Source organism: Palaemon carinicauda, chromosome 1 (assembly GCF_036898095.1).
Source record: "Palaemon carinicauda isolate YSFRI2023 chromosome 1, ASM3689809v2, whole genome shotgun sequence".
NCBI lineage: Eukaryota > Metazoa > Arthropoda > Malacostraca > Decapoda > Palaemonidae > Palaemon > Palaemon carinicauda.
The window spans coordinates 250,564,038-250,582,764 of NC_090725.1; the positions used below are offsets into that span (position 1 = coordinate 250,564,038).

At 46.6% G+C, this 18,727-nt stretch overlaps 1 protein-coding gene across 1 annotated transcript in view; it reads left to right on the top strand.

The window, feature by feature from the left end:
* Polr1E (RNA polymerase I subunit E) overlaps positions 1–18,727 on the top strand; it is a 151,064-nt gene that overhangs the window by 12,686 nt on the left and 119,651 nt on the right. Inside the window, exon 2 of the mRNA XM_068388998.1 lies at positions 8,325–8,531. Within this exon, the coding sequence (XP_068245099.1) occupies positions 8,325–8,531 (207 nt within the window). The remainder of the gene's footprint in view (positions 1–8,324; positions 8,532–18,727) is intronic.

Consider the following 18,727-nt stretch of genomic DNA (forward strand, 5'->3'; position numbering starts at 1 on the left):
CGTATGTCACCAAGCAGACGTTCACGATGGAGACGACGAAGTCGGTCCTAGCAGCGGTCAGGCAGGAGGACTGGATGGTCTCGTTGGACCTGAAAGATGCCTACTTTCACGTTCCTATTCATCCAGACTCCCAACCTTTCCTGAGATTCGTTTTTGGAAAGGTTGTCTACCAATTCCAAGCCCTGTGTTTTGGCCTAAGCACAGCTCCTATGGTGTTCACGCATCTGATGAGGAATATAGCAAAATTCCTCCACTTATCGGACATCAGAGCCTCCCTCTACTTAGACGACTGGCTGTTGAGAGCCTCCACGAGTCGTCGCTGTCTGGAGAGTCTCAACTGGACTTTGGACTTAATCAGAGAACTGGGTCTGTTAGTCAACATAGAAAAGTCTCAGCTCATTCCCTCCCAATCCATTGTGTACCTGGGAATGGAGATTCGGAGTCAGGATTTTCGGGCTTTTCCATCGGCCCCAAGGATAAGCCAAGCCCTAGATTGCATCATGAGCATGCTGAAGAGGAGCAGTTGCTCGGTGAGACAGTGGATGAGTCTCACAGGGACCCTTTCATCACTGGCCCTGTTCGTCGAGCTAGGGAGACTCCACCTCCGCCCTCTTCAATTCCATCTTGCAGCTCATTGGGACAAGGGTTTGACTCTCGAAGCAGTCTCTATCCCAGTCACCAAAGAGATGAAGACCACTCTCTTGTGGTGGAAGACCAATCTCCTTCTCAGGGAGGGCCTATCGTTGGCTATTCAGACCCCCAATCTTCATCTCTTCTCAGATGCATCGGACTCGGGCTGGGGTGCGACCTTGAACGGACGGGAATGCTCGGGAACGTGGAACGAGGAACAGGGAACGCTCCACATCAACTGCAAGGAGCTACTAGCAGTTCATTTAGCCCTGCTGAACTTCAAGTCCCTCCTGCTAGGCAAGGTGGTGGAGGTGAACTCAGACAACACCACAGCCTTGGCTTACATCTCCAAGCAAGGAGGGACCCATTCGAGGAGCCTATACGAGATCGCAAGGGACCTCCTCATTTGGTCAAGAAGTCAAAACCTCACTTTGGTCACGAGGTTCATTCAGGGCAACATGAACGTCTCAGCAGATCGCCTAAGCAGAAGGAATCAGGTCATTCCCACGGAATGGACCCTCCACAAGAGTGTGTGCAACAGACTTTGGACCTTGTGGGGTCAACCTACCATAGATCTGTTTGCCACCTCCATGACCAAGAGACTTCCGCTGTACTGTTCCCCAGTTCCAGACCCTGCAGCAGTTCATGTGGATGCTTTTCTGCTGAACTGGTCCCATCTCGACCTTTACGCATTCGCACCGTTCAAGATAATAAACAAAGTCCTGCAGAAATTCATCTCGCACGAAGGGACACGGCTGACGCTGGTTGCTCCCCTTTGGCCTGCAAGAGAATGGTTCACAGAGGTACTTCAATGGCTAGTCGACATCCCCAGGACTCTACCTCTAAGAGTGGACCTTCTACGTCAACCTCACGTAGACAGGTTGCACCCAAACCTCCACGCTCTTCGGCTGACTGCCTTCAGACTGTCGAAAGATTCGCTAGAGCTAGAGGCTTTTCGAAGGAGGCAGCCAGTGCGATTGCCAGAGCAAGAAGGGTTTCCACTCGTAGAGTCTACCAATCTAAGTGGGAAGTCTTCCGGAGCTGGTGTAGAGCCAATTCAGTATCCTCTACCAATACCTCTGTGACCCAAATAGCTGACTTCCTATTACATCTTAGGAATGAGAGATCCCTTTCAGCCCCTACGATTAAAGGGTACAGGAGTATGTTGGCTTCAGTTCTCCGCCACAGAGGTTTGGACCTTTCTGCCAACAAGGACCTTCAAGACATCCTTAAGTCTTTTGAGACTTCTAAAGAACGTCGTCTATCCACTCCAGGCTGGAACCTAGACGTAGTCTTAAGGTTCCTTATGTCACCTAGGTTCGAACCTCTCCAGTCAGCTTCCTTCAAGGACCTTACCCTCAAGACTCTTTTTCTCGTCTGCCTTGCAACAGCTAAGAGAGTCAGTGAGGTTCATGCCTTCAGCAAGAACATTGGTTTCACGACCGAATCTGCAACATGTTCTTTTCAGCTCGGATTCCTAGCAAAGAACGAACTTCCTTCACGTCCTTGGCCTAGATCGTTTGAAATACCTAGCCTCTCCAACATGGTAGGTAACGAACTAGAGAGAGTTCTTTGCCCTGTCAGAGCTCTCAAGTATTATCTTAATAGGTCTAAACCTATTCGAGGACAGTCAGAAGCCTTATGGTGTGCCATCAAGAAACCTTCGAGGCCCATGTCCAAGAACGGGGTTTCGTATTATATAAGGCTTCTGATTAGAGAAGCCCATTCTCACTTAAAGGAGGAAGACCTTGCATTGCTGAAGGTAAGGACCCACGAAGTAAGAGCCGTAGCTACTTCGATGGCCTTTAATAAAAACCGTTCTCTGCAGAGCATAATGGATGCAACCTATTGGAGGAGCAAGTCAGTGTTTGCATCATTTTATCTTAAAGATGTCCAGTCTCTTTACGAGAACTGCTACACCCTGGGACCATTCGTAGCAGCGAGTGCAGTAGTAGGTGAGGGCTCAGCCACTACATTCCCTTAATCCCATAACCTTTTTTAACCTTTCTCTTGAATGCTTTTATTGTTGTTTTTATGGTTGTTACGGTAGGCTAAGAAGCCTTCCGCATCCTTTTGATTTGGCGGGTGGTCAATTCATTCTTGAGAAGCGCCTGGGTTAGAGGTTGTGTAGAGGTCCTTTAGTAGGGGTTGCAGCCCTATATACTTTAGCACCTTTGAGTTGATTCAGCCTCCAAGAGGAACGCTGCGCTCAGTAAGGAAGACGAACTTAAAAAAGAGGCAGAGTAACGGTTCAATTCGACTTCCTTACCAGGTACTTATTATTTCATTGTTATTTGAGATAACTGTTATATGAAATATGGGATACTTAGCTATCCTTCAATCTTGTACACTGGTTTTCACCCACCCCCCTGGGTGTGAATCAGCTACATGATTATCGGGTAAGTTTAATATTGAAAAATGTTATTTTTATTAGTAAAATAAATTTTTGAATATACTTACCCGATAATCATGATTTAATTGACCCTCCCTTCCTCCCCATAGAGAACCAGTGGACCGAGGAAAAATTGAGGAGGTGTCAACAAGAAGTACTATAGTACCTGGCCACAGGTGGCGCTGGTAAGTACACCCCCTTCTAGTATTGTGATAGCTGGCGTATCCCTCCATAGAATTCTGTCGGGCAACGGAGTTGACAGCTACATGATTATCGGGTAAGTATATTCAAAAATTTATTTTACTAATAAAAATAACATTTTAACTTTTCAGCTCGGGGAACACGTTCCTTCGGGGGTCTGTGATCCTTGGAACATTCAAAGTCAGTTGCATAATTATAATGTTATAATTTCTGTTTTGTTAACTTTTTCGTCCCCCCCCCTCACCCGTGCATGTCAGTGGGGGAGGAGGGCGCATACCTACTTTCGTTCTTGTTTTACTTTCCCTCGGGGTTTCTCTTCGGAGTTTCACCCGGGGGAATTTCTGTTTGATAATTATTCATTTTTATTTCCCAGTTTACGATGCTGTTTCTTCGTGCCTGTAGTGTGCCTTCGAAGCAGAGCTGTCCTGTTTATGCCTGGGGAGTCTGCCGTCGCCGCCGTCTCTCTAGGACATCGTCAGGGGCGTTCCCTTCTCTTAGAAGTTCCCCCGTGACTACTGTCAGCTCTTCAGTGCATCCTAAAACGATAAGGAGGTTTGCCTCTAGGGTAGTCAGTTAACTTCCCTTCTTACCCTTTCCTGGTCCTTAGGCGGTTATGCTCTTGGGGCTGAGCGACCGCCCTTGTGACTTGCTCAAGGGGCTGAGCGGTTGCAAGGCCGGACCATGTTACTAGCGACTATGCTCTCGGGGCTGAGCGGTGGCTTCTATAGCTATGCTCGCCAATGCACCAACTCTTCATAAAGAGTCAGTGCTTGCCTGTTCTCTAGCGCTCTTCTGCACTCTCAGACCAGCGCTTTCCTGCGCAGTTGCGGTCTCAGATCCAATGCACCAGCTCTTGCTAAAGAACCAGTGCTCGCAGATCCAATGCTCGCCAATGCGCCAGCTCTTGTCAAAGAGCCACCATCAGCAAACAAGAAAGCATCAACAGACTGATCTCTAGATCACTGTTAGCTGATGGCTAGTTCATGGTTTGCTGATTGCTAGCTCGCCGATCACCAGATCGCCAATTGCTAGCTCAGCTTTGATCATTCACCTCTAGTCCCTCCAATGACTAACGATCTCCGATTGCTAGCGTTCCAATCACCGATTGCTAGTCAATAAACAGTCATCAGCTTGCTGATCACTAGATCACCGATGGGCAGCTCATCTTTCTTCGATCATCGAACTCAGCTCGCTGATCTCTGACCAGCCCATCGTCTGCTTGCTGATCTCGGACCAACCAGGAGGGACCATAGTCAGCTTGCTGATCTCTAGCTCACCGATCACCGGTCCGCGATCGATCGCTGATCATCAATGGCTTACCATCACCAACGGATTATCATTAAACCATTCTGCTGTCTCTCAGGGCTCAAAGCAGATTACCAACTCATTTATCGCCAACCTACCTTGGCTGACTGACCAGACAGCCTTCATCTGCCTGTCAGTTACCATCTTCGGCTCAAAGACTGCCGATTCACCAATCATCGACAATTCGCCAGCAGTTCGTGACTCAGACTTTCTAGTCAACCTCTTCCCATAGTTCCCTAGATCAGAAGGTATACAACACACTTCTCTCTACTGGGCGTTCGCCATCACACCAATTCACTAAAGTGATCGGCAAACGATCGACAACCCTCATCAGCGACTTGTCGACAGGGAACTACTTGCGAGCACTCTCCAACTGCACAGTAACCACGATACCCAACCATTAACCATTGATTAACATTCGCTAGACTGATGCTACTCTAAGGAATATCATCAATCCCATCGGGGCGCATTTTAGGGTTAAGCGTTGACTTCCTTCTGTCAGTTAAAGGGATTCTCTCTCAGGGAAGAATCCTTACACAGGGTATCGTGTCCGATCCTTTATGCCACAAGTCAAGACCCCAGTGTCAATAATCTCCCATGCGAAAGGTTCCGCAAGGAGCTGTCCCTTTGGGTCGATGTCCATACCATGTTGGAGTTCGGACAAGGGCTAAGACCTCAGGTCTTCATTTGCACACTGGACCTAAAGGACACATACTTCCAGGCCCAAACCATCCATCTAGGAAGGTTGGAAGATTCAGTCTAGACAAACAAGAAACACCAGTTCAGGGCACTGTGTTTCGGTCTTTCCACTACACCGATCCTGGTCTCACAGGATTGGCTTCTGTCTCCTCCGTTTCGGGATGACTGACTGACCTTAGCAGACTCAGTGACAACCTTGCATTAGCACCGGAACTTCTGAAGTCTTTTTACCAAGATCCAGTGATCAAGGTAAACCTGTGGAAGTCTTCCCTACTTCCCTCCCAGAAGACTGTGTACAGTATTTGGGAATGATTCTAGATACCAATCTCCACAAAACTTTTTCAAAACAAGAACTACTCCCATCCCAGAGTGACTTGAGTCCGATGGGAATCAGATCCTCGATCCCCTAGACATTCTGACCCCCATGGGACCAGAAGTTTAAACAAACCTCAAGGGATGGGTGTCAGTCGAGTATCTACAGAGTGGTATAACCTCATCCTTCCCAACCCCTCGGACTTGATGCTGTGCTTAGAACACATCAAAAGAAGAGAGACGGGACCATAGTGCTGCACCACACCACCTCAGGCCTCTGGACAGAGTCCGAAAGTACCTTCACTTAAATCTCTTAAGAGATGAAGGCCAACTTTCCGGTCCCTCAGCAGCCTCATCAGTTCCTAACAGACCACTCAGTAATGTAATGGGCGACAATACCACACACCACATAGAGGCTCACATCGACAAGCAAGAAGGAAAGTGCTCGCAGCCTCTTCCCATCTAACAGTATAAAGACTAAGATGGGCCAAAGTCCGTTCGGTACCACTATCAGCCAGCTTCATTCCAGACTAGAGGAATGTGCTCGCCGATAGTCTGTGCACAGCATCTCAGATAAGGTATACAAAATGGTCTTTGGATCACCTTGTAGCCGACAAAGTCCTGACTTTACGGGGTCCTCCCACTTGGGATCTGTTCGCAACGCCCCTGAACCTCAGGTGCTGTTGTTCACCAGCCCTAGACACCAAGGCTCTCTGGCAAAAAACAGAAGGGCACTCAAAAAAGCTAGAACATCAGTCAGCCACTTTAGGACTCTCATAGCTCCGCTATGGCATTACCCAAAACGGTTCCCAAACCTTTTGCAGCTTCTGATAGTCTCCAAGAGAACCCTCTCCACATCACAGACAACCCACTTCGACACCTACCACAAGCTATAGCTTTGCTATGATCTTACGCCTGGAGACTACCCAGTACCTCCTCTCTCACAGAGGCTTTTCGCAATAAGTTGCGAAAAGGTTGTCTAGATATCTGAGGAATTCCACAGCATCAGTCTACCAGGCAGTATAACATCTTATGTGGTTGGTGTCATGGGAAAGTGTCTCTCTCCACTCGATAACTCTATTCCAGCAATAGCGAATTCCTCGAGTATATGGAAGAGGAAAAGACCCCCCTTTACAGTTTCAACAGGTAAAGACGATCACTCAACCTTGAGCCTTCACCTTCAACTGAAAGGATGGGACATCCTCTCATCACTAGACCTTTCCTAACTCACAAACTTACAACCTGCCTTTTTCCGGTCGGAATTGAGACCTTCCTCTCAGAACAGGGTTCAAATTCTCCGGTCTCCTCCTTATTTGGGAGTACTAATATACTCAGATAAGGAGTCCCGGGGTAAGGCCAAAAGCCAGATTGGCAGGGACGTCCACCCTTCCTAATGGGTGAGTCGCCCCTAATAAATAGCATGGTTTATATTCCAGTTACGGAACAAAGGACAAATTCGTAGATAATTTGTATTTTGCCTAACTATACAAACCTTAGCTATTTATACAAACTTGCCCGCCAACCCAATCCCCCTTGAAGTCCTACCTCCAAGCAAAGTGAGCTAAATCACAGGTGTGGAGGTAGTAGCAAGCTACCCCCCCCCCCCACTAACTAGTGGTATGGGTTGTTAACCCTCTCTAAATTTTAATGGCTCATCATTTCTGCTTCACAGAAAGTAATACCCCGAAATAAATAGCTAAGGTTTGTATTGTTACAAAAAATACAAATTATCAACGAATTTGTCACGTTTGATATCAACATTCCTATATATCTCGGAATATTCTTACCCAGACAGTCACATTGCTAGTTTTTTACTTGCCAACAGGGTGCTCAGGCCCCTATATGTGCATTGCATGAAGTTCTAGCAAGGTGTCGGGTTTTTCTCAGTTACGGGCCAAGCCCGTACGTGAAAACCCCCTGCCAAAAGATAATCCCTAATAAATAGCTATAGGAAAAATACAAAGTACTTTCAAATTTGTCAATTTTCCTAATCATACAAATATGAGACCGAGACCTTAAGTTACACTGAAAGGTGACTTCCTGCTTCAACCACCTCGCAAGTTGCAGGTTTAGGTTAAAGTGAAGGTTATGCTACCTTGTGGCGCCTACCTGCCACCTGCCAGCTACTACTACTGGCTTTGCTAGTTTAATCGGCTGTCCAACCTTCACTGAAGTCACATTCCTTTTATAAGTCTTAAGTTTGTAAAATTAGAAAAAATACAAATTGATTATAAAATATGGAACTTTTTTATCAGTAAAGTTTGTCTGACATTTTATCAAAATCTGAGAGTTTGTCTATTTTTAGGATTTTAACTTTTAAGAAGCATAGCTATTATGGATAAGACTTAAATTTCTATTTACTACAGACTTAAATTCCTATTTATTACAGACTTTTATCTCTTTATTATTTCTTATATGTACTGTACTATAATTATTTTTTATTTATTAGATTTAACATAAATGTACTGTATATATGTATATACTGTATACATTATCTCCCAAATTTACTTGGGACAGCTCTGTAAGTTGAGCTAGACTCATTTGGCTGTTAAATCTTCCCATTTGAATAATACAGTATTGTAATAGTCGTTTACCTGTAGAGGGGATGGGCTCTACCCTCCGCTTGCCAGCCATTACTGCTACCTTAACAAAAGATTAATTGGGCCATTTCAGCTATGCTAAAGTCATACTCTTATTAAAGGACTCAGGTTTGTATAGTTGGGAAAAATACAAATTACCTATTTTAAAAAGTCCTGATACTAATAACTTCATTTTACTTTTACAGCAACATTTTCGAATGGGAAGCCCACGAAGAGTGGAAATCTTAAAGGAGTTTTACACCAGAATATTACAGGAAATCTCCGATACAAGAGCCAAAGACTGTTTACTGTTGAAACTCCTTGGCTTAACTATGTTGGAAAGAATTATAGTGACAGTGACACTTCTCCTAACAAAGATATTGTTTTCTTAGGTGTCCTCAATAAAACCACAGGTAGTTGATGTTATATAACACAGTACTTGAGAATTAGAAATTTGTTCAATCATAGATCTCATTATTTTATTTAGATATGTTTCCTGCATCATTAATGTTGTCACCCCAGGCTTTTTCTTTTAAGTAAGTTAGACATGTAATTAGTTCTTTCCAATCTTTGGTATTACTGTATTAAATTTCTGCCTAAGTTTTATCTGGTCTAGGTCTTAATATTTGCTTTTTTGTTCTGATATTAAATACAAACCCTTTTGCTCTTTATTAGGGAATATACTTTCGGAAAAGCTGGAAGACTAGCCATAAGACTTTTAGCAAGGTGTAACTATCCCACTACTACTTAGCAGGGGGAATAGGGGCATAGTACTGGTTACCCTGCTCACACACACACACACACACCTGTGTTCAATAGTCACTTTTACTTTTGGCACGGTGGAAAGTGGATGTTCATTTCTCTTCACCGCCCAACCTTTTTTTTCTACTGTCCTTTGACTAATTTGTTCTTTTAGGTTTTGGTTTAATTTTCGCAGGTGTGAGTGTTGCTGTTTTGGAGACAGCGTGTACTGGGTTTTTCCTCGAGAGTAGAGAATCTTTTCTTACGATCTCTCCCCCCTTTGACGCCGGACAATCCTTAGGTTGGAGGCCTCCCTTGCTTCCCCTAGTGCAGTGGCTCGGGCCTCCTCCGCAGGGGAGTCGTTCTCCGAAAGGCTGCTTGCGGGCAACTCAGAGCTCAACTTCTGTCCTGCCCCTGTACGCTGATGACGAAGCACTTCCTTGTTCTGCAATGGCAGCCGGCAAAGGGAGTGCAAAGTCTCAAGTATGTTGCTGCGCTTTTCCCGTTTTCCGGTTAGGTTTTTCTCCCGAATGATTTTCTTCAGCGCTAACAATGTCGCACTCCATCGTTCGGCTTATGCAGCTGGCGTAAGCAGTGCAAAGTCGGAAGCATATTCCTGTGCTTCTCAGGGAACACCATTCCCGTTCGCGTGTTAGGCTTTCTTTAAAGCTGATGACAATGCACTCCCTTGTTCTGCGATAGTAGCCTGCAAACGAAGTGCAAAGTCCAAAGCATATTCCTGTGGAAGCTGCTACTCATTGTCTGCACCTGCTGCAGTTCCTAATCATCATGCGGATGATGGCGCTCTCCCTTGTTCTGAGCTCGCTCAACCAGTGGACGAAGAGCAAAGTCCGAAGCTTGATCTTGTTACTCATGGTGGGTTCCTTTCCTGTACATGGGTTCGGTGCTCCCTGGAGTAGTCTTTGCCACATGGGATTAAGAGAGGGTTATGGATTCATCAATGCCTTCTCTAACCCTTCAGAGTGTGGCACGTGAGATTATGAAGATGCTCCTCGCCCTTGGTGAGCTTGACATTTCCAGCATCCGTCAGCCCATTCTCCCAGCAGTCTCGTCTCACCCAGTAGACTCGTCTTGCCCAGCAGATTCGTCTCTCCCAGCTAACTCATCTCGCCCAGCTGACTTGTCTCGTATAGCTGTCTCCTTACCTCGCCCTTTCCTGCTGCAGCTCACGATCGCTCATCAGCTCGTGATTGCCCATCAGTTTGCGATCGCTGGTCAACCTGCGACGCTTGTCAGCCTGTGACACCCGTCAGCTCGGGATCTCCCGTCAACTCATGATCACCTGTCAGCTTGCGTTCGCCCTTCAGTTCGTCCGGCCCATCAGCCCGCGATCGTCCGTAAGTCCGCGATCGTCCATCAGCTCGTGATCGCCTGTCACCTCGCGATTGCCCGCCAACGCACTTCCAGGTTCCTGGAGCTCTAGTAACTACTTGAAGCGCCTGACGATTCTTCTCCTCATGATCGCCCTTCTATTCTCTACCGCTCTTCAGAAGAAACAACGAGGCAATACAGGCGGCTCATGACCAGTCTCCATCTCGCGACGGAATTCCCAACATGCCCCGTCAGGCCAGCTCGTTACAACGCTGAGAATAGCGATCACTATTTAGTGTCACAGTGCTGCCTGGTTTGCGACTTTCCCTTCCTAGGTAAAGATTCCCTCCGCTTTTGACAAATAGCACTTCCCGCTTGTGGGTAGATTGCCAACACCGCCGACGAGTCTCGGAGGTCTTTGCTCTTGAGGTGGTTTTTCCGACTTTGTTCTACGAAGAACTTCTCTGGCGAGGATCGCAGAGCACCAGCCACTACGATCCTCACAGCAAGCAAGCACACTGCTCTTCCCTGCAAGACTTTTCTTCTCCACTCATCATACATAAGAGCGGTCAAGCACTATTGCTTCAACGATTGCTTATCGAGTCTTCTAGTAAGTCTCCTAATCTAGACCACACTCACTAGACTCTTTATCCAGAGCAAGTACAGTGGGATAGGATTCTTGATCCAATTTATCTTTAGAACTTCTCTGTATGAGCTTTGGCTCTTGTCATGACTCAAGAGGTCATGCTGATGTTTAAAGAGCCTGTGCATGTGGAATCGCAAACTTCTTCATTGGATCACCCGTTCTCATCAGTGTTCACGAACGTTCATCGAACCACTACTACTACTAGTGGGCTGACGTGTCGTGTGCATTAGCAACTAGGTCACCTCCTCTGCTCCCGGTCTCTAACCCTGGTTACTTGTTCTGGTACAGTATATGGTTACCTTACAAGTCGTCATCTGCTTTGGATGACAGGTGCTATGTTAGTTGCACATGCGCTCTCACTCATACACCGCCGGACCTCTCAAGAAAGGTAGAACATAACACAGGGGTCACTACAATAGAAGCCTTCTTTTCACTTGCTCTTGTCGCCTTCCCCTGCAATTTGTTACGAGACTCAAGAAACAAAATCCTTTTTGAATTATTTTCTCCTTGTCTCCATGAACTAGGGAACTCGTAGGATCGCTTACACATTTTCGAGTTCTGATTCCTTGTGATTTCCTCGCCCCGTCACGCCTGTATAGGACAATATTTCCGTAAGACAAAACTCCTAGAGTTATTCTTTTCACCCCCATTTTTTCTAGGAAATGCAGTCTGCTCATGGTTACGTTTATGAACTGTAGCAACACAGATTCAAGGGATCCTCTCCTCTTTACACCTTGTCGTCATGTCTCCGTTGACTCAGTCTCCCTCGGGACTTGTGCAAACAAGCCTTTTGTCTTTAGGGATAACTCCTTTCTCGTCCGCGAGTTAGGCTTACCTCTTAAGGGACTGCGATACCTCTCCTACGAGTTAGGAATACTCATCGCTTCTTCGTCCGTACCTTGTCTGGAGGGACTCCTTCGGTCCCTTTAGTGAATCATAATGCTAGATCGCACAGGTCCTCTCGCAACTCCTGCCGGGTATTGAGGATCAACAATCGCGGGACTGCTCGGGAACAGGTGATCCAAATTAAACAAAGAGTTTTTGATCTGCAAGGGCTTATGCAAACAAAGTGTCGCTCATGAATCCTACCCAGTGACTGAGGTTGACTACAGGGAAAGAATATCTGCTGTTTGGCCACTAAGTCATGCACATCATCACAGACCCATCCACTTGTGGAGGTGTAATGGCAGGTTTCTCAACAATCTACACAATCTGAACATCCGTTCGGACATCCGGATTTATACATTACGTCGTCAATATACTGTATGATTACTTTTTTCATCAGTCTCTCCGAGCTATTATAATCAACTTTCTGGTAGAAGTTACCAGTATTCGATATCTTCTCCCGGAACAAGATATCATGGAGACGGCAGACACAGTCAGACAAGCAGTAAGACCACAGGACTTCATGTGCTTGCTGGATCCCAAGGACACATCCTTCTAGATCCCAGTTTATCCATCATCAAGGAAGTATCTAAGGATCATACAGGCAATACCAGTTCAAGATGCGGTGCTTCAGTTTTTCTACAACACCTCGGGCTTTCACGAGAGGTTTTACTCTAGTGTTAACCTGTACCTATAGGATCGCCATCCGTATCCTAAGATACCTGGACAACTGGCTGGTCCCAGCACTCTCAGTGGCTACCCTTCTTTAATACCGAGACAAACTCCTTGAATTTTGCTGCAATTTGGGGATTGTGGTAAATCACGAGAAGTTATTCATACTTTCTTATCAGAGACTGGTATACCTAGGCATAATCATCAACACCAGCCTGCAAAATGTCTTCCCTTCATAAGACAGGATCCAGAGGCAGAAGAAGATGCCAATTCTCTTCTTTCAACAAGATGCTCTCCCAGCCAATCTCTTCAATAGCAGCTAAAATTCAGGTTGTTCAGTACAAGTACTCTCCGGATACTCTGGTCCCTATGGGACCCGAACAGAAGACGGACTTGATGCTCGTCTATCCCCCAGAATTGATGTTCCTTTCAGAAGTATCAAAAGACGTTGGGGGCTACATACTGCACCTCACAGCCTCTGGGCTCTGGACTGAGTCCGAAAGGTACCAGCACATAAATCACCTAGAGATGAGGTAGCCTTCCTAGCCACTCAGCAGTTCCATCAGTTCCTGGCTGGTCACTCGGTGCTGTTAATGAGCGACAACACCATGGTAAGGGCTTATATAATCAAACAAGGCGGTACCTTCTTGCAGCACCTTTGCCATCTAGCAGTAGAGATTCTTTGATGGGCAGAAGGCAATTCGGTGTCACTATCAGCTTGCGTCATTCCGGGCAAAAGGAACATGCTTGCAGACAATCTGAGCAACTCAGATAGTAGCCTCCTTGTGGTCTTTGAATCATCTGGTAGCCAACAGAATCCTGACTCTTTGGGGTTCCCCAACAGTGGACCTGTTCATTATGTCCCTGAACTACAGGCTGCCACTCATCTGTTCACCAGTCCCGGATCCCCAGGCCCTCTGGCAGGATGCATTCCAGCCATGGTGAGATAACATCGATATTTACGCCTTTTCCTCGTTCTGCATGATGACAAGGGTGCTCAACAAGGCAAGATCCTCCGCAATGACCCTTATAGCTCTGCAATGGCATCAGGCAGAATGGTTCTTGGACCTTCTTCAGCTGCTGACAGAAGTCCCAAGAGATTTTTCATAATTCTGACCATCCTCTACATTCAGATCTTCCTGGACAATTCAATCCTGTTCGTAATAATAGACAGGCAGTTAATTCTAAAAGCCAGGACTTCCCCATCATGAGGCTCAATACTACACAGTATTCTAGAAGTTTTATTGTAGCTGTGACCAAGTTGTGGAATGGTCCTCCTAATCGGGTAGTTGAATCTGTAGAACTTCTAAAGTTCAAAGTTGCAGCAAATGTTTTCATTTTGAACAGGCTGACATAAGTCTTTTTATAGTTTATGTATGACATATATGTTTTGCATTGTAACTGTTTGTAGAATGATTTATTGTTAATTTGTTTTCATCATTTATTTATTTCCTTTCCTCACTGGGCTATTTTTCCCTGTTTGAGCCCTTGGACTTTTAGTGTCTTGCTTTTCCCATTAGGGTTGTAGCTTGACTAGTAATAATAATGATAGTAATAATAATAATTCCCTCCACGACACGACCTACTTAGACAACCATGCGTGAACATCTTCCACAAAGTCGTAGGATTACGTCTAAAGATTATCCAGCATCTCACACGGAGATGCTTTTTGCAATAAGTGGCGAAGAGGATGTTCTGGATATCTCCGGAAATCTTCAGTTGCTGTTTACCAGCCTAAGTGTATTGTCTTCTGTGGTTGTGTTGTGGAGGTGTATCTCTCCCCTTGAGGCCAATTTTCAGTAATAGCGGAGTTCCTTGGGTACCTTCGGGAGGAAAAAAACTCGTTCTCAGCAGTGAATGGCTACCGCTCGGCCTTGAGCCTTGCTTTTAGGCTGAAAGGAGTTAACATGTCCTCTTCGTTGGAATTTTTTCTCACGCAGAGTTTGGATCTTACCTGCCCAGGAGCTCTCCCCCCAAGTGTCAGCACTCTTTGTCAGTATGGGGAAGGTCAAGAGAAGGATTACCTAGAACACAATCTCTGCTTGGAGTTGCAAGGTCATAGACCGAGCATTGAACCTTGATCCTTCTCCACAAATGAGATGACCCCGAGCTCATGATATTAGGGACATAGATACGTCCATAGCGTTCAAGAAAAACTACTCAGTGACACAGGTTCTACAAGTGGGTGTATGGAAGCCACAGATAACCCTCATCACCTACTTCCTACAAGATGTGACCCACAGGAGCTTGGTCCTGTAGTGGCTACACAATTAATGGTTTAAACACCTAAGGCTCCTTCATGGAAAAGTAGCAGATGGTAGAGGGCAGAGTTACCTGGGATTACGTCTGGTATGAATGACAAGAATGACTGGCTCTTTCTTTCTTTCATATTCCCATATCAGGGTAACACTTACGGTACTCTGCAAGGTGGTATCCTCTGTTTGTAGGTAAAGCCATTACCCCTGTGTAACCTGGTATAGAGATATATACTTTTTTTTTTGTCCCCATATCCCCTGACGAGGTGGGATTGGGTTTCATCTATGGTTGGTTCAAAGATTCCTACATATCTGAGAATTCTTACTTAGACTAGTCACACTGCTAGTATCACACAATCACAGATTTCTCAGGCTGCTAAAGGGGCTTTGCACAAATTATTTAGCGAGGTGTCAGAGTTTCTCCGTTCCGTGCAGAGGACTTACGGGAAAGCCCCTGGTCAAAGACCAGCCAGTTGGTTTGTACTTTCACACTCCTAAGGGGTAAGTCAATCCCTATAAATAACGAGGGTTTGTATTAGTGTTTGAAAAAATTACAAATTTGGAAGTAATTTTTATTTTTCCTAGTGATACAAACCTGTATTTTTCAATATCAAACTTACCCGATGATCATATAGCTGCATCCCTGCTGCCCGCCAGAAAAAACCTACGGGCGGAATACGCCAGCGATCGCTATACAGGTGGGGGTGTACATCAACAGCGCCATCTGTCAAGTAGGTACTCAAGTACTCGATGTCAACAAAGAACCAATTTTCCCTCTGTCGTGCCACAGGCAAGACCTACTAAATACGCCGTCCCTAACTGGATTTGTTTTCACAACGATTTGGTGAAGTACACTATTCCAGTTTTGAGCTTTCGCTATGCAGGGGTTTTATCTTCATTTCAAAACTTGAACTCGTTTTGGATAGATTTAATTATGGTGACGAAGAGAGTATGGACTCTCTTTCACTTTTAAATGGCCGACCCTTCCCTTAGACGGAAGTGTGTTTAGGTTTTTGGTAATTTTGCTTAACAAGTTATAGATCTATTTTATTTTATATCTCTCCGCCTTTATAGGCCTCTTCGATTAACTTTCCATTTATTATAAACTTATAAAAATTAATTTTTCAATATTAATCTTACCCGATGATCATGTAGCTGTCAACTCTGTTGCCCGACAGAAAAATCTAAGGTCGGGATACGCCAGCGATCGCTATACAGGTAGGGGTGTACATCAACAGCGCCATCTGTCGAGCAGGTACTCAGGTACTTCTTGTCAACAAGAACTCTGTCGTGCCACCGGCAAGACCTACTTGGATACGCTGTTGTTTCTGGAGTTGTTTTTCACGATTTTGGTGATGTATTCGCTCTAGATTTTAGCTTTCGCTATTCAGGAACCTTTATCATTAGCTTATCAAGCTTTTTGATCAGATTTGGATTAATTGTTAATGAACTTTGCTAGATTTTGGATTTCCCCCTTAGCTAATTCAAGAATTCAAGATGTCTGACCATTCTCAAGTCCCTAAGTACAGGCAGTGTAGCGTTAGGGCTTGTTCTAGGCGTCTTCCGAAGGCCTCCATAGATCCTCACACCGTTTGTTCCAATTGTAGGGGTAAATCCTGTCAATTGGAAGATCGATGTGAGGAATGCGCTGGGCTTTCGGAATTCGATTTTAACGAATTCCTAAAGAATGCACGTAGGCTAGAGAAGGATAGGTTCAGGAGGAGTTCTTCTCGCTCGTTTGATTTTTCCTCTCCCCATGCCCCTCAACCTACTCCTTCCCCTGTAGTGGTGACTCCCGACCCTGCTACTAGTGCTCAACCCTCCATGGCGGACATGATGCGGGCCATTCAGGCTCTTGGTGACAGAGTGGAGTCCCGGAATCAACTTTTGGCCGATGTCAAAGAGTTGAAAGCGAAAAGTGCAGTGGGAAGTGTAGTGAGTGCAAGTGAAGTGAAAAGTGTCAGTGTCAGTGTTGCGCATGAGGGTACATCTGTTCGTGCCAGTCGTCCTCCCAGTCCGGGACCTCTTGCAAGCTCCCAAGCCCAGGGGAGAAGCAATGTCGAAGGACCAAAGGGTTTGACAGGCCTTGATCAGCGTACGGATGTACCCTCAGTGGTTGCGGACGTATCTGTCAGAGATCGTCCCATCCACAAACAGACGAGTGAGCCCACTCATTCCTCGTCTGTGGAAGAAGTTTCGAGGAAGAAACGTTGGACCAAGGTCTCACGACCTCTCAAGCGTAAGGTCCCTTCCGAGCGAGTCCAACGGCCCAGGTGTAGCCACTGGGTCAGTTCGGACTCGCCGCAGTCTTCCGAAGACTGCACACCTCCCAAAAGAGGTAGAGTGGTTCCGCAGCAGGCAACTACTGCGTCTGTTGCCGCACCAACCACGGTAGACCCTAAGTGGTCCATGCTGCAGACTATGCAGTCTCAGCTTGCTTCCTTCATGCAGGAGTATCGTGCTGAGAAGGTTGACACTGCACCTGTTAACCTACAACCTGCCACGGTTGTGCGCTCAGCAGATACTGCGGCTGCCTGCTCCCACACTCCACCTGTGAGAGCTCCACCACCGATGCGCAGTCGACCCTGCCAGACGCATGTTCATGCTGCACCCTCCGTTAACATGCGTGAGCTACCGCATCAGCAGTGGGAAGGTGCTGTCAAGCTGCCGTGTTTTGACGCAATGCGGCATGCTCCGCAACCCACGGCAGTCCCTCCCACGCACCAGCACTCCGCTTTTGTTGTTGCCAGCTCGCAGACTGACCAGCAGCGGCATGATGTTGGATCCGCAGCAGCTACGCATGCACCCGTGCTGCCGGATTCAGCCGTTCAGCTTTCTGCTCCACCTTTGCCACTTCCTCCTCAGCTTTCGGATGATGGAGTATCTGATGACGACGAAGCTGCGCATTTGGACGATCCGCACTCCGACTTAGAAGAACCCAAGTCTACGCCTCCCTCCTTAGACTTTAGGAAAGTCCTTGCCCTGTTCAGGGAGTTGTATCCGGAACAGTTTGTGTCTGCAACCCCGCGCTCTCCTCCCTCCGAGTTTGCTTTAGGCATGCAGTCAGCAGCTCCTGCCTTCACCAAACTCGTACTCGCACGCTCATCCAAGAGAGCTTTGAGGGTAATGGGAGAGTGGTTGCAGTCCAAGAAGCAGCTGGGAAAGACTGCTTTCATCTTTCCGCCTACCAAGCTTGCTTCCAAATCTAGCGTCTGGTATGCCACGGGAGAGGAACCCGGCTTGGGAGTTCCTGCCTCTGCCCAGGGAGACTTCTCAAGTCTGGTTGACTCTCCCCGCAGGCTGGCTATGAGACGATCTAAGATTTGCTGGTCCTTTTCTGACATGGATCATCTGTTGAAGGGAGTTTTTCGTGCTTTTGAGATCTTCAACTTCCTCGATTGGTGTTTGGGAGCGTTTAGCAGAAAGACTTCCCCTTCGGATAAGGACTCTGCCATGCTTATCATGTCTAGCATGGACAAAGCCATTCGGGATGGGTCTGGTGAGCTTGCGGCTTCGTACGTGTCGGGAGTGCTTAAGAAGAGAGACCATCTTTGCTCCTTCTTGTCTGCTGGGATCACTCCATGTCAGAAGTCGGAGTTGTTGTTTGCTCCGCTTTCCAAGTGTCTCTTTCCGGAAGAGCTGATCAAGGGGATGGCTGCCTCGTTGATCCAGAAGGATACCCATGACCTGGTGGCGTCCTCCGCACGTAAGGCCAAAGCTTCACCTTCCGTGCCTAGACCTAGGATGGACACACCAGCGTCTAGGTTCATCCCGCCCTTTCGTGGCAGAACCTCCAGCAGAGGAGGTACCCGTGCCGACAGTCATCGTGGCAAATCGAAGAAGGGTTCCAAGTCCTCAAAAGGCAGAATCTGACTGCCTACCTCTCCAGACAGCAGTGGGAGCCAGGCTCAAGAACTTCTGGCAGGCTTGGGAGAACAGAGGTGCAGACGCTCCGTCTGTGAAGTTGCTAAGGGAGGGGTACAGGATTCCGTTCTGCCGCAGTCCCCCTCTAGCAACTTCTCCCATCAACCTCTCTCCCAACTACAAGGAGAAGGACAAGAGGCTAGCGTTGCAACAA